The 16,075-nt window shown below is 43.0% G+C and overlaps 1 protein-coding gene across 1 annotated transcript in view; it reads right to left on the bottom strand.

The window, feature by feature from the left end:
• Nucleotides 1-334: 334 nt before the first annotated feature.
• LOC112969116 (ovostatin-like) overlaps nt 335-16,075 on the bottom strand; it is a gene marked incomplete at its 3' end in the record, with an annotated part of 70,687 nt that continues 54,946 nt past the window's right edge. The window contains 13 exon segments of the mRNA XM_026072042.1: nt 335-558; nt 1,170-1,335; nt 3,631-3,705; nt 3,992-4,148; nt 4,593-4,643; nt 5,707-5,875; nt 6,001-6,084; nt 6,686-6,737; nt 11,322-11,443; nt 12,039-12,165; nt 13,281-13,509; nt 13,785-13,911; nt 15,459-15,558. Coding sequence (XP_025927827.1) covers nt 335-558; nt 1,170-1,335; nt 3,631-3,705; nt 3,992-4,148; nt 4,593-4,643; nt 5,707-5,875; nt 6,001-6,084; nt 6,686-6,737; nt 11,322-11,443; nt 12,039-12,165; nt 13,281-13,509; nt 13,785-13,911; nt 15,459-15,558 — 1,683 coding nt within the window.

The raw sequence follows: 16,075 nt of genomic DNA, 5'->3' as shown, positions 1-16,075 counted from the left end.
ACTCCACTAACATCTAGGCTGAAATAACAACTTTGTATGCACAAACAAACTGTAGTGGGAGCTCCCTCCAAAGGCACAGAAACAGGTCCCTCATGTCTCTACCTTTCTGCTCCACTGCTTCAAGAAAGCCAGGTTGTTACTGGAAATACCAGTCMTTCCCAGAGGTGCTTCTTGAAATACTAGCCTCTAGCTTCTTGGAAACTTGGTAATCATGGTATGTACCACAGGGAGATAGTGCCCACCCTGGCATACCTTACCATGCTCCCACCTTGGTCTCGCACACTTCTTATCTTCTGACATTGATGTGTGAGGCTGCAGGAGGGAAGCAGCTCACCTGGGTGGAGGAGAAGCCTCCACTGGGATTCTGCTGACTGCTGATCCACTTTCCAATAAGTGATGCAAATGACAGCTCATCCTGGGAAGGTGCTGGCTGTGTGGTGAGCTGAGCAAGGAGCACATAGGCTGTCATCTCCACTTCAGCAGAGGGAGCTCGGTAGTGATAGTATGGGAGATCAACCTCTGGCTCTTTCCCAGGCCTCTGCCAATGAACAGATCCATCTTCGCAGGAGGCAGGGAGTGTGGAGAGAAGACAAAAAGGAATGGTGATATTTCCTTCACAACCATGCTACTCAACACTTGCCTAAACAGACTGTCCAACCAGATTTTACCAGAGTGGTTCTGAGTTGTTACACGATTCCTGGAACACTCAGAGCTTAAACCAGGACCTCTGAAATGACCTGCGTAATGGTTTTCTCCCTCAGCACATGCAGCTCTTTGCTGATGTATTTTCCCTTGTGCTGTGCAAAGTAAACTTTGTTCTGTGTCGAGCGGGTCCACTGGAAGGAGTGTTCATTTGCTAAGCAGTGCCTGGTGTGACAAGAGGACCTGACCGAGGTGAGATGCTAGCAGAGATACCCTTCTTTTCAGCAGAGATGGGGATGGTGCATAGTGTTTCATGATCACCTTCCTCAGAGCACAGATGTAGGACTGCGGACTGAGAGGGTTTTTTCAAAAATGTAACCATTTAGCATGACACCAGCTTGACTTCTGTCTTTGCACAAGTATTTCATCTCCTTAAGAGTTTTCCCCTCCCACAGAAGTCATTTTATCAATGGAAGGTGTGAGGCCAGTGGGTTGGAAGAAAGAGATGTCTCACCAGGAGCACTCACCCTTTTTCACGGCTTCCTCTTTAAGTGAGCCAAGCAGTGCCTTCCGCTTCTCCTCCTTCCTGGCCAGGGCAAAGGCATAAGCCAGCAGTGCCTTGGTGTACACATGGCTTCCTTTCTCATCTGCTGCCGTCTCCAGGCAGAACAGAGCATTACGCACCATGGAGTGCTGGGAAGAGATAGCTAGTGTTTGGAATGCGGGGGAGAAATGAGGCTTGTGCCTCCTTTTTTAGAAGAACAGGAATCGGTCGGTATCTACAGTCCCTCTGCATCCCTACTGCCCTGTCTGCTAGAAGCAGCCAATTCCATGGTCTGTGCCTTCCCCTCAAGGTCAGATATCCCAGGTACTAAATGGGCAGCAGAAGACTCTTCCTTATCATATGTATCTCTTGCTCCTTATTACATCTTGCTCTAATGTTTTTTTGCCAGTTTGTTTTAAAGACTGTGAAGCAGGGTTCCAACTCCTCTGCTGAGAGATGAATTCATGGCCTGATTGTCTCTCACTGCAAGGGGAGCTTCCTAATATTCTGTCTGAATTTTCTTTCTATAGACTTACCATGTTGCACTATACCTCTACTCTGTAGATTAATTGGATAATTGCTTTCCTCTTYTATCACCTTGAGACTGTCCTCTGCTTTGACCTTCTGATCTAGCCCTTCTTTATTTCAGGTTTTCCAGAGGCTTCTGAGAACATTTCCTTCTGGCTGGAACTTGACATTCTAGATTCCATCCTGGAGATAAATTCTATCTCAGCACAGGATAGAATATCTTTTTTCTGGTTTCTGAAACAGTTTGTGACATGTGAACATTAACAATACATGACTTTTTAAAGCCAGAATCTCTAGTATAGTTTAAGAGTGCAATGCCCACAGCAACACAAAATGTAGCTACTTTACACAGTATTAAGTATTTCTAAACAGCCACTGTCACCCCAGGACCTTTCACTCTGACACGTGATCTTTCCTCACTTGTGGTAGAAAAATTGGTATAATATTGAAGCAATGACACTGCAAAAGGCCATCACATGATCTGCTGAACATGCAGCCTAACAACACAGTTACAGCCTAATCAATGGTCCAGAAGGAAAAGACTATTAATTTTCCAGGCTTTGTATATTTCTCAAACTACTCTTCTGTTCTGAAACTTTTCCTTCACTGGGTGTCTCCTGGAAGATGAATTCTTTTGTAGACACTTCTGAAGGAGCAATTCAGCTGGTTTTGAGAGGGCAAAGAATAAAACCAAAATTGTCTGGGTCTATGCCTCACCCAAGTTTTCCTGTGCTTACTACTGTTTCTAAGGTAAGTGTATGGAAGCTCAGTCTAATGACAGGGCATGGCAGTAGATGACATATGCTCAGAACAGTATTTTTTTTATGAAGGGCCTAATATAGCTTATTTTATTTATAGAAATAATCTTATGTTTGCCAAATATCTAAGGGCGGTTCTCTGCTTAAGAGTTAATTCAGCTTGACTTGAAATGTATCCATATCACAGCTTGATTATGACAAAATTCAGTGGCACTTTTAGGCTTAAACAGGGAGGTGAAAAATGTCCATGTTCTTATCAGTACAGTTCTGCCTGAGAAGCTGCCTTCTAAACACAACCCATACTAAAGAAAAAAATCTTCTTCTGATGAAGTTAATGTCATCCATATCACACTACTGACAAAAAAATTCCTTCTACTCATCCTCACTATACAAAAAAACCCTTTGAACACAAAATAACCCCTACTACATTTGGAGCAGAGGGATTATAGCAGCACAAAAGGAGTGAGAACATTCTGCAACTATCCTGGCTCAGCAGTCCTGCTGCAATTCACACCTCAGTTTTAGCTGAAGCAGTGGCTTTTTTCACAGAACTTCTAAATTCAGGGATAAGAATGACCAAACCCATATTGCTTTTAAATAGATCTCATGCTCTTCACAGACTACTGTTGATGATCTCATTGTTCACACATTAAGGATGGAAATTTCCCATAAGACAATCCACATGATGCAGAGAAAATGAGAATGACTCTGAGTGCCACCTTTTTTACATACCTGCGCTGTTGTGTCAACACAATCAGCCCATACAAGTGGTAAATAGGAATTTATTATGCCGGAAAGCAAAAGGAGATTATTTACGGGTGTAGAAAACCTGTTATTTGGCTCATATCAAAGACTTAAATATTATTTAACTAACTGTTTATCCAAGCTGCACTCTTTTAAAAGAGCAAAAGCAAGATCCTCCACAAAATAATTTAGACAAAGATTAAGTGAAAGGTGTAAAAGGGAGACAGGATTGGACTGTGAAGAAAACTGGAGGGAAATGCTTATTCCAATCTAGACTTGAACTTGAAGAATATTGAAGAATATTCAGATGGGATTTCTTTTCTCAAAGAGTATAGGGGCCTGATAGTCTAGTGGCCACTAGTACGGCAGTTTAGTAGCATGGGTGACTCAGGCTTACCAGGTGCAGACTTATACCGTTACAGGCAGAGGAATCTCCAGCAATGCAATAGTGATGTAGGCCATCAGCATGACCTCATCGTTTACTCCACCCTGCAGGGAACCACAAAAGTAGATGTTGACCTCACACAGCACCACTGCCTTCTGTCTATGCTACAGTATCTACATCCCACAGGGAAGAATTCTCCCTGGCCTCCTAATTGTGGTAATTCCTTCAGAAGGTACCATTGGCTTCTCTCTGGTTCTGTGATAACTCCCATAAATCTCTCCCCCTGCCCTAATCTGTCCAAATGCTGAAAGTGCATTGGTCCCAGGCTGGTTTATGGGCAAGTTTCAGCCTCACAAAGCTCAGGTGGAGCCGACTGGGCAGACACGTTACTTTCACGGCATTGTTCAGGAGTGTCCCAGAACTGCGGAAACAGCCGTTCTCCTTCTGCTTCTGAGTTAGCCAGACCAAGGCATCCTGGATGTGCTTCTCATCTATGAAGATGTGAGGCTGGGCCTGGGCAAAGGACTTGAGGACAAAGGCTGTGAGCCTGTAAGGAACAAAAAGCACTCAGAAGGTCCAACCAGGCCCTGTGCCTATCTTAAGCAACAGGGCCCATGTGGACATCACCTGTCTGTAGGAAAGCAGTAGAAGCTACAGGACTTAGGTACAGTTGGAAATGACAAGTTAGCTTAGCAACTCATTGAGATAGGGACGAATGCTAAATGGAGCTTGGCATTCATAGGTCTGAGGGCTGCATATAGCTGGGCAATGGCACTCTGGGGATCGATTACTAACTTCTGCTAGCAAGAATTAGTTAGGGCAGCCTGCAGGTCACCATCATCTGAGCTGAAACAGGGTATCAGGGGAAGTAAACAGCTATCAATGCAGCATTACAAGCCTAAGGGGGATCTCCCTTAGCGTTCTTCCTAGTTCCTTTATCCCACATGATTATCCTGTTATGCCATGATTATCATTTCATCTCCACACCCACAACCTGTTTTCTGACCAGCTCCCATTGACAATGACCAAGCACAAGGGGACACTGAGAGAAGGGACAGGTCAAAGAGCAGAAATGAAAAGCCAGTGTGCTGAAGTCTTACCAGGTATTCCGAGCTTGCCCATAACGAGGCCCAAAGGTACTATAAGAGCCATCCTAATGTTTGTAGTTCAGCTGCCTCTGATATCCTGAAATGGAGAGTGGGAGGTTATTTTAGTTGCCACAGTACTTTTCAAGAAGCCATACAAAGAAAATGTACTGGACATGGGACAAGAATGCCTCCCTTCATAGGACATGAGTGTGAGCTACACTGCTCAGTATTGCAGTGAATGTTAAGGCAAACCCACAGCCCCAAGTACCTCCACCCTTGTGTTCTTCCTCTCTCCTAAAACATCTGAAAACTGGGTATCTGCAGTCATTGAAGGTCTCTGCCCTAGACTTGATGACAAGCAGGAGAGGTAGATGTATCCAAGACTTGAGAGAAATGGGAAAATGGCACCCAGAGGAGAACTGAATATAAAAGTGTGCCACAAAGAGCATAAGAACCGAGAAAAATGTATCATTTCACTGGAGGAAGTGCAATGTTCTGAGAAATGACTAAATAAAAATGGTCTCTTGCCGGTCAACAGATATCCACCATGTCCATCGATACTTATTTTACATCTCCCCACATGTCCTAGCTACCGTGCTAAAATTCTGGCCTAGATGAAGATGAGTGACACTTTCTAAATCTTAATCCTAAAGAGGGCCTGAGATCTACTGTGAGCAGCTGCCATGATTAATGACTACAGCCTGGATTATATATTTCATAAATCCATTTTATTACAGAGACTACACTGAGGTATTGCCAGTCCTGAACCTTTTCTACATTCCTTTGTGGAACCTGTCCTCTCTCATCCTGAATCTCCACCTGAATACAGGATTCTCTCTCTTCCAGATATTACATTATATAAACTTGACTTTTTAGAGTATTATGTTCCCTTTAAGAGAATGCATTAGGATGACCTCCCCCAATTCATTCACTCTAGTGGCCAATACTGTCCTTATCCATTTGCCAAGGGAAGGAACGAACAGAGAAGTAAAAGTCGTGTCCCAGCTCACCGCTCACTAATATCCAATGGCCTTGGATTTGACTTCCTCACTCAGCTGCCCTGTCTTGTTCAGATAGTCCAGGACGTAGATGTTTGGTGCAAATAGGACCATGTTCTGCTCCCCACAGCCAAATGGCATCTGGAGAAGCTGGTGCAGATTCTGCATGGCAGTGCCCATGATGTCACCTGGGGAATGGGAGAATTGTCAAGCTATATAATTCAGGGCTGGCCAGTAGACTCACAGGCTGAGGAAACATGGCAATGCTTCAGCATAGCATGTGACACTTTGAGATGCAGACTGCTTCACTTACCCAACACTGAGAAATATGCTCTGGCTGAGCCATCCACCACATTCTCTGGGAGAACCAGGGCAACTGGCTCTGACATTGACTTTTCTGGGGAAAAGAAACAAATCAATTTGGTTACAGTTCCTGATATGTCTGCATATGCAGAAGCTGTGACACCATCCCCTCCTCACAGGCCCCCTGCCTACAGCAAATGCACTCATCTTTATTTTTGTTGTGAAATACTCCCATCCTGCAAATTCTGCATTGGGCCTGCAATGCCCTCACATACAGACTGCCACATGGCACTATTGGTTAGCCATGATTGACATTTTCCAGAGTATTTTTCTGTCCCCTTTTGCTTTGGTGGGCAGACTTGGCAGACAATAGAGTCCAGTTTGGTATTTTACTCCCATAGAATAAAAGACCTTAGAGATAACCCTATAAAATCTCAGATATTCTCTCCCCACAGGGTCCAGACCAGTTTCACTTCCTAAAAGCCATGCTTCTGCCTCTGTCATTGCAGGGAAAATTACACACAATCACATCTCCTTTGGGAAGAGTTTCAGTTTCAGCTGGACATACCTCTACTTTGTTCAGTTTTATCACATCCCTACCCTTTTCCTCTCAGAGATGACTTCTTCTCAATCCTTGTCTTTTTTCTCTGTCTTTCCCTTGACAAAGAGAATCCCAGGAAAGAAGATGCTCTTACCAGATGCACAGAGCACAGAGTTGTAGGTAGTTTCCACCTCGGTCTCTTCTGGCTTTGGGGAAAAGGGAATAAAAAAGTGAAAAATGAAAAACAGAAAGAAAAGATTTGTGCAGAAATGATGAGGAAAAACAGCAGGAGAATGAAGATGTGGAAACAGGCATGTAAAAAAGCAGGGAAAAAATATCAAGAAGGAAACTAAGATGGACTCTAAGAAAATGAAATACTTATAAACTGTCCTGTGATAACTCCATCATACTGAATAGAAATTGCTTACAAAAGTGATTTCCTCCATGCACCAAAGGGAGGGTACTGCAGGATTATAGCATATTGGCTAATTACAAACATGCAATTTAATACGTGTTCTTTCCTTTCTTATTACCCAGAGAGACTGTGTAGCTTCACAGGTTATGATGCTGATAGCATACAAGGTAACATTACAGATAGTGCTAATAGAGCCACAGGACTCTATCTTGCAAAGTGATACTCGCCTTAGCGTGGTCTAGCAGAACATTTTAGATTGTGATTACATCTGAGTGTCAATGATACTGATAAGATATGTGTGCAAGAGTTTTGCTGGGTGATGACTAAAGCACTTCAATGCTCCCACAAGTGACACACTAAAGCACTCAAATATAAATACATGACACAGTCAGCTGATGATTTATGACCACATTTAAAAAAGGTAACTTGTATCCCTCTGTTTCAAAAGCATCTGGCCCAATTTTTGAAGTCAGAAAAGACACCCTCTGATCTGTAGATCTGGTCCAAAACACTCTGCATAAAACTCAGGAATCAAATGTGGCTGATACACCAGAAGGCTGTGCTGCCATTCAGAGACCTGGACAGGCTGGAGAGATGGGCGGAGAGGAACCTCAGGAAGTTGAACAAAGGCAAGTGCAAAGTCCTGCACCTAGGGAGGAATAACCCCATGCACCAGTACAGGTTGGGGGTTGACCTGCTGGAAAACAGCTCTGCAGAGAAGGACCTGGGAGTGCTGGTGGACACCAAGTTAAGCATGAGCTAGCAAGGTGCCCTTGTGGCCAAGAAGGCCAATGGTATCCTGGGCTGCATCAGGAAGAGTGTTGCCAGCAGGTCGAGGGAGGTGATCCTCCCCCTCTCCTCAGCCCTGGTGAGCCCACATCTGGAGTACTGCGTCCAGTTCTGGGCTCCCCAGTACAAGAGGGATGTGGTACTACTGGAGCAAGTCCAGCGAAGGGCTACAAAGATGATTAGGGGACTGGAGCATCTCTTTTATGAGGAAAGGCTGAGGGAGCTGGGCCTGTTTAGCCTGGAGAAGAGAAGACTGAGAGGAGATCTTATTAATGTGTACAAATATCTTAAGGGAGGGTGTCAAGAGGATGGGGCCAGACTCTTTTCAGTGGTGCCCAGCGACAGGACAAGAGGCAATGGGCACAATCTGAAGCACAGGAAGTTCCATCTGAATATGAAGAAATACTTTTTCACTGTGAGGGTGACAGAGCACTGGAACAGGTTGCCCAGAGAGGCTGTGGAGTCTCCTTCTCTGGAGATATTCAAAACCTGCCTGGACGCGATCCTGTATAATGTGCTCTAGGTAACTCTTGCTTGAGCAGAGGGGTTGGACTAGATGATCTCCAGAGGTCCCTTCCAACCTCAACCATTCTGTGATTCTGTGATTCTGTGAAATCTTTACCAGAAAGCATTTTTATTGGAAGTTATTTCAGTGAGATCCCTTCATCCATTCTTTTAAACTCCAAATAGGAGCGTTCCCCCTGCTTCATTATTGATTTCCACCTTTTGCCAGCTAAAACTTTTTTCCAACATGAAAAATGGTATTACCTTCACTTTCTCATACAGTTAAAACACATTCTCTCATTCTTCAATATGAAAATACAGAGAAAGATTAAAAATGTGGGAAAGATCTAAAATTAAAAAAGAAAAAACCCCCAAACATTTAGGATAAACTAAGACAGATTTAAATGCTTCTATTTGTAAAGACTTCTGCTTGTTTGTTTCAGTATGTCACTTTGCAATGTAACTAAATGAGAAATCCGCTGTTTGTTTGATTTTTGAACATTTCAACAGGAAATTAAAATTTATAAAACCATAATTATTTGAAAGATTTTCCTTTCCAGCTGAGAAATTCCTGGGTGAAAAAAAATATCCTGTTTCCCAGCTAGCTCTCATCAAGGGTCAGTTTCCCCAGGGGCAAGAAGATGCCATGGGGGCTCTAGCACAATCCCTTTTCACTCCCCAGAATGCACTGCTTGCTGCAGGGGATATTGTCATCCATGTGTCTGGGACTATGCAGCTCCATCCCAAGCAAATTACACTGTATCCACCCCTGCTAATTAACTGTTAAGCCTTACATGCTAATTCCTGATTCTATACAGTCAGAGCTAGTTATAGATTAATTACTTCATTACAATAACTAGATAAGACCAGTAAAACCTCTCGTACACCTCGATAAAATTATTTTAATGCCCATTCAGTTATTTTCCCTCCTTCAACATCTTGGAGAAAAGACTCTACGATTCAGACTCAGTTATTTTCTAACATCTTCAAAGAACAAAGTAAATACTATTTTTCTTGAAGGCATGTATGGATTTGGGAAAATTTCCTGAAACGTTCGACAGTTCTTCATGCCCCAGTATATGGAATGCACTATACAATCAAGTTCATTTGTAAATAAGCTAAATTCATAATAATAAGGTAATTAAAAAAAGAGGTCTAATAGATAGGATTGTTGTACCATCCTTACATTCAGGTTAATTTTATGAAGTGCTATAATACATGAATCCTAGCTCTGCCTTACTGAAAATTGGGATGCCTGTAATACAAGGAGGCATTTCAACGTCATATATTACTCCTGACTTAACTTTACTAAATATGAGATTATTTCTTCCCTGTCATGCACAGGAGTGACAATGTTATAACATGTGATAGTGTATAGATCTCACTACACAACAAACAAATACTATTTCCTTGCTATTATTATCACAAGGAGTCTTATACAACGGATTAATTTTAAGACTATTATTTATCATGGGAAAAGCAGTGATTTTATCATTGCAAAACACTGCCTGAAAAAAAGCTGTAGAAAAGAATCACAGAATCACAGAATTGCTGAGGTTGGAAGGGACTTCTGGAGATCATCTAGTCCAACCCCCCTGCTCAAGCAGGGTCACCTAGAGCACATTGCACAGGATTGCATCCAGGCAGGTTTTGAATATCTCCAGAGAAGGAGACTCCACCACCTCTCGGGGCAACCTATTCCAGTGCTCTGTCACCCTCACAGTGAAAAAGTATTTCTTCATATTCAGATGGAACTTCCTGTGCTTCAGATTGTGCCCATTGCCTCTTGTCCTGTCGCTGGGCACCACTGAAAAGAGTCTGGCCCCATCCTCTTGACACCCTCCCTTAAGATATTTGTACACATTAATAAGATCTCCTCTCAGTCTTCTCTTCTCCAGGCTAAACAGGCCCAGCTCCCTCAGCCTTTCCTCATAAAAGAGATGCTCCAGTCCCCTAATCATCTTTGTAGCCCTTCGCTGGACTTGCTCCAGTAGTACCACATCCCTCTTGTACTGGGGAGCCCAGAACTGGACACAGTACTCCAGATGTGGGCTCACCAGGGCTGAGGAGAGGGGGAGGATCACCTCCCTCGACCTGCTGGCAACACTCTTCCTGATGCAGCCCAGGATACCATTGGCCTTCTTGCCACAAGGGCACATTGCTGCCTCATGCTTAACTTGGTGTCCACCAGCACTCCCAGGTCCTTCTCCGCAGAGCTGCTTTCCAGCAGGTCAACCCCCAACCTGTACTGCTGCATGGGGTTATTCCTCCCCAGGTGCAGGACCCTGCACTTGCCTTTGTTGAACTTCATGAGGTTCCTCTCTGCCCACCTCTCCAGCCTGTCCAAGTCTCTTTGAATGGCAGCACAGCCCTCTGGCGTATCAGCCACTCCTCCCAGTTTGGTATTGTCAGCAAACTTGCTGAGGGTGCACTCTGTGCCTTCATCCAGGTCATTGATGAAGAAGTTGAACAAGACTGGACCCAGGACTGACCCCTGGGGGACACCGCTAGCTACAGGCCTCCAACTAGACTCTGTGCCACTGAAAAAAAGGAAAAAAAGGAGTTATTTCCTATTGTTTTGAGTATTTTTAAAAGTATAATAAAAATAATTACAAACAATGATGGTAGTTTTGTTTGGAAATATTTGTAGATTGTGGTGACTGTTCCACATTCCAGAATCTTGGCCATGTGCTGGAGGAGACACGTAAGGTTTCTGGAAAGGCTTCCATTTGCAGTCTATCCCTTTGGTTTATTACAGGCAAAAACAAGCAGTCCTCATTTTTGTCTCAGATGATGTGTCTGGGACAGAGCTATCATTATTGCTTATTATTTCAATCCCACTATGCAATATAATACCCTGCTTTTACTGTAAGATAGTAACATTATAAGTTATGGGCTCTATTGGCAGGTGTGAGATATATCAATAATTGTTTTACACAGGTGTGAAGAATAAAAGTCACAAAATCCATTAGGGCTGCTACCATTGCTAAAAGAGAAGACCCTTATCATATAGGAACAGTTGCTATCAAGCATGAAATTATTATTACTCTTCTGTGCAACCAGAACTCATCAGCCCACATACCTCCACTAGCAGCTGCCTGATCACTGTGTCCTTCTGCCCTTTCTCAGGGGTCTCAACTATTGCATTCCCACAGATCTGCTTGTCCTGCAGGGCCTCAGTGCTCACCGAGAACTCCACCTGCCCTGGAAAAAGAGGGGTCAGTCACTTATGTCAGGCAGCTCAAGGGAATTGTGGGTTTCTGTTTGTTGCAGGCCCTCTCTGATGTGTTACAGAGAATCTTTTGAGGACAGCTAAACTCAAGACAGTATTTTATCTTGATCCAGCTGCAACATAGGCCTCCTCCTTTGTGATGGCCACATATGCTGGGGTTAGCCAGCCAACAGGAAGAGCTGTGGAGGGGAAGGTCTTCTAAATCACACTCTTTTTCTGGGAGGCTTCAGAGGAAGCAATCTTTGATTCAAATATTTCAGACCCAGCCACACTGAGGTACTTCTCAGGTCCACAACAGGAATGTCTAAGCACTTTGCATGCACCAGGAAATTTGTGATTTCTATTAAAGTGTTGAGAAAACCATGGCCCATAACCCTTCAATAGTTTGTCTATGCCCTGGTAACTGCATCCTAATGGAGTGTCTCAGCCTCAGGGACTGACTCTCCACTTCTAGCATAGATGAGTTCCTTCCAGACAGGTTTGGAGTCATCTACTTCCTCACACCAAGGATCTGATGTCATTCACAGATGCCTGATCTCAGTATTTTCTTGTTGTCCAGACTCTTACCTAGAGATTTTGGTGTTACTGCCCAAGTCACAGTTTTCCTTTCATTTATGCAGATGCAATAAGATTCTTCTTCCTTCTCCACTGGCGTAGCCAGGAAATGAGTAGAATTAGCTAGAGACACGCTGACCTGCCAGTTGTACAGAAAGTTGTCATGGAGGTGGAATTGAAGTAAAGTTAGGGTTACTGGAGACAGAGGAGTATGTAGGAATGGATAGTGGAGTTGGTTATATTGTGGGACTGAGAGCCTTTACAGATATGGCAGAGCAAGAACTGGATGATAAAGTGGAAAAAGACTGAGGTGTGAATGATTACAAGAGATTAGAAGGGAAATGTAGAGAACAGGGCATGTGTCTTTGGAAAAAAAATTCATTTTGGGGAAATGGAGAGTATAGTATAGACCAGCTGAGTGAGTAAAGGCAAAGCAATAGCTACAAACTTATCACCTTCACATAAATTAAAGTCCCTCCTCATAATTAGTTAGGGGAAGAGGTAAGACTCTGGCAAGGAGTTCCTGGTAAAGGAAACAAGGGAGAGTGGAACAAAGAACCTAAAGATAGCAGACAAGACAGAAAAGACAACAAAATATATGAGACTGAATTGGAATGACTGGATCAGTGCCCCTTCATGTTTCTGCTTCATTCCTTTTAGAATGAAAAACTGTGTTTGTAAAACTACCAGCAAAGACAATTCAGGTTGTATTGGATTCTCCTCCCAGGTTCTTTCTGGTCTTTTAGTTGATGAAAGAATGCAGAGGAGAATAGGGAAGCTACAGAGCTCTGCTTAGTGCCTTAGGGATGGATGCAATAAATCAGAGGAAGTCTGCATATCCCAAGAATTCTGGTGTGATACTTTGTGAGATGTTTTTGTGAGGTGAAGCTAAAGACTGAATAAGTGTAACCACTTTTGTGACCCTGGAGTTTGCATGTGGGTATGCAATAGCACTATGGTCTATGGATAACCCAAGTTCCTTGTTTCTACAGGTTCATGACATAAATCTAAGAGGTCAAAGGCCAGGGGCCTTCAGCAGCAAAGCTTTAGGTTCCAAACCCATCTTTCAAACCTTTGTCAGAAAAACATATCCCCCCCCCCCCAGCCATGAAATTCACAGAGAATTCCTCCTCTCATACACCTCTATGAAATTATAGTTAGGGATCAGTCAGCTGGTTTGGAAAACTATGCCATAACTGACCCATTGAATTCTTCCCTAAGCTGTCAGTCTGAGCAAAGTTGTGGGTCTCTTACCCTGATGCAGGCTGCCAGGTAGTTGAAAACAGTGGCTTTCAGTGTGAACGCCTCACCACGCACCACAGAGTAGGGCAGGGTGAGCTCTACAAAGAAGGGCTGGAAGGCTCTTAGGGACACAGTTGGGGACAGGCCAAAGCCAGCATCTGCCGAAGTGCAGAATGCATTGGCTTTCCATTCGGTGATGGTGTCAGGGATGGTCACATCTAGTTCAGCACTTCCTTCTGAGCTGGTAAGGGACAGAGAGCAGGATTTTGATCATATTTTGGTGATCATCTGTGTTTTTCTCAACCTACTGAAAAAAAATGCTTATTGACAGCAACTTCCTGAGCAGATGCAATGACTTTTGCATATCTTCCCAAAGCATCCTCTGTTTAGTGACCTTAATCCCTTTGTCTATTAGAAACACCCCTCTCATGGAAGTACAGACACTTTCATTGAAGCTTAAATCTCTTCTGAGGTTTTATCCAACTGACCACACTCACCATTCCCATAAACACTTACTTGACTGAAACTACCTCCCAGATCCATGTCTCAGGGAAGTACTTCCAGACAGTCTCCACAGGATTGCCAACATCAGTCTGTTCCATCATTTCATAGTCTGAATCTTCAACCAGTCGCAATGCACTGACTAACAAATTTATTAATTTAAAGAAAGAAAGAAAGAAAGAAAGAAAGAAAGATGTCAAACTCTATTCTATATCAGGAGCACACATTTCTTCCAGTTAGCAGTTATTCTGAGACAAAATTTTAAATTTGAAAGAACAGCTTTCAAACCTTGGACATGGCCAGACTTGCAGATTCAAATTTTGAACTGTGTCTATCTGTAATTAATCACAGCATTCCCTGTACTACACTCTTACTCTCACATTACCTGCTTTCTTTAGAAGCCTCTGATGTATTGCTCTCTCGTGACCTCAATATTTTATTGTTCCTAATGCTGCTGCTCTTCTAACAGATATTGGGTAGGGTTGATAGTTCTTCCCCCACCAGAAAACCTAGGAGTGCAAGAAGAGCCAGTTATGTTGACTCTACTGAGGGAGAGTCAACCTTTCTATTGCAATATAGAAGTCAAATGTGGAATTCACTGCTTCCAGATGCTACATTTTTATAGAGTTTATTAAATTCAGTTCAACAATTGATTGTGTTTATATATGACCAGAAGTGGCAGCCACACTTATCTGTCACAGCCTCCACCCAAGATTCTTCTGAGTTGAACATGTGTCCTTATATTTCTGGCCGTTAGCAAATGTCACAAAATAGACAGACCCCTTCTTACAGTATTGCGTAGTGTTGTGCCTTACGGAAGGCTTTTCATCAGCCTTAGAAAGCTTTCCATCTCCTCAAAGTAGCCACCTGTCTCAGGCCATGCTCTGAAGAAGGAAATTGCATTTCAAAGCCAAAGATCTGATCTGTTATGACTAGAACACAAGCTATCATGAGACCAAAAGCTGCTTTTTAATAGGACCTGGGATACTACACAAGAAAAGTCAGTGATAGGAAGTGATGCAACTGAGAGTGTTATATAGCCTTTCTAATCTCAGAGCTCATCAGAAAAATAAATAATGTCATTATTCTATTTTCACAGTCACTGAAGCTGCAAAGAAGTGATCTACCTTGACTCCTGTAGTCACATGGGTGGGAAAGCTTGGAACAGAATCCAAATTTCTCAGCTCCCAGTGGCAAAGCATCTACCCACAGAATTGTGTCACCCTCTCATTTATCTTGGCCCACTCTTGCCTTAGGTGTTCCTCTAATTATTGCTGTAAGGTGAGGACCTAGAAGTAGAGACTGTCCTTTTTAAGGGTTCCACAACTGGATTCAGATTTGATAGAACAAAGCTACTATTTTATGCTGGCACAGTCTGTCCAATGTGGGTGGACTGTATTAGGGCCTACATGATCCCTACTGTATGGCCTGGCATGGGAATCACTGAGCATATGCAGTTCTAGCCAGGTACATCTGCCTCCCTGGAGATAAGCAGACAAAGGTGCATCAGTTTCATATTTCAGCACTGAGTCCAAAAGGGAGCAATTCTGAATTAAACCAGCATATCTGAGAATAGTATCTTGTCTGTCTCATGTAATTAATATTCAAATAAGAAGAGAAGAGGAAAGACACAGGAAGGGTAAATTTTAGGTAGTTGTGTGGGAGGTAAAATGAAGCAGGCCTTCTTACTAGAACCACTGTAACTCCTTTCCATCATGTGTCCCGTGTAATGCTGGCAGATTTGAGGCTTATGGATCTTGCTGCTAGTGAAGACTTTTAAGCCCAATTTCTATTAAAAGAAAGGAAAAGAACAAAAAATATGCAAACACCCTTGAAAGCAAACAATGTTTAACATGTCAAGAAGTAGATGTACATATATCTAGAATCAATCAGAACAACAAAGTCTTGTATATAAATGCCAAATAGGCTGGTTCAAGACAGTTCTTAAGACTTGCTCATGTTATGCTAATTCTAAGGCTAAATCCTGGTATGATCAGGTGGAAAGCTAAGGCCACAGGTCTACCTTGAGAATGTCTGTCTAGGTGAAAATGACACATGTGCAAAGCACTGGACTGAGAATGCCCAAAAGGTCTCACGCAGGATTCTCTAGATGTGTATAGAAGTGTTCTTGGGTTATCACAAGAACTGATACTTTATTAAAGGCTATCTACACCAGACAGAGAGAGAGAACATGCATGATCAAGGAAGGGTCTCTAACATTATGACACCAGAATCAATTCCCAGGACTATTTCCTTACTTGAGCCTTTAAAGGTTTCTCTATTAGCAGTGGGGAGACCTTTCAAAG

The sequence above is a fragment of the Apteryx rowi genome, unplaced genomic scaffold (assembly GCF_003343035.1).
Source record: "Apteryx rowi isolate R43461 unplaced genomic scaffold, aptRow1 scaffold_1089, whole genome shotgun sequence".
Lineage (NCBI taxonomy): Eukaryota > Metazoa > Chordata > Aves > Apterygiformes > Apterygidae > Apteryx > Apteryx rowi.
This window is presented reverse-complemented; position numbering and strand designations above follow the sequence as displayed.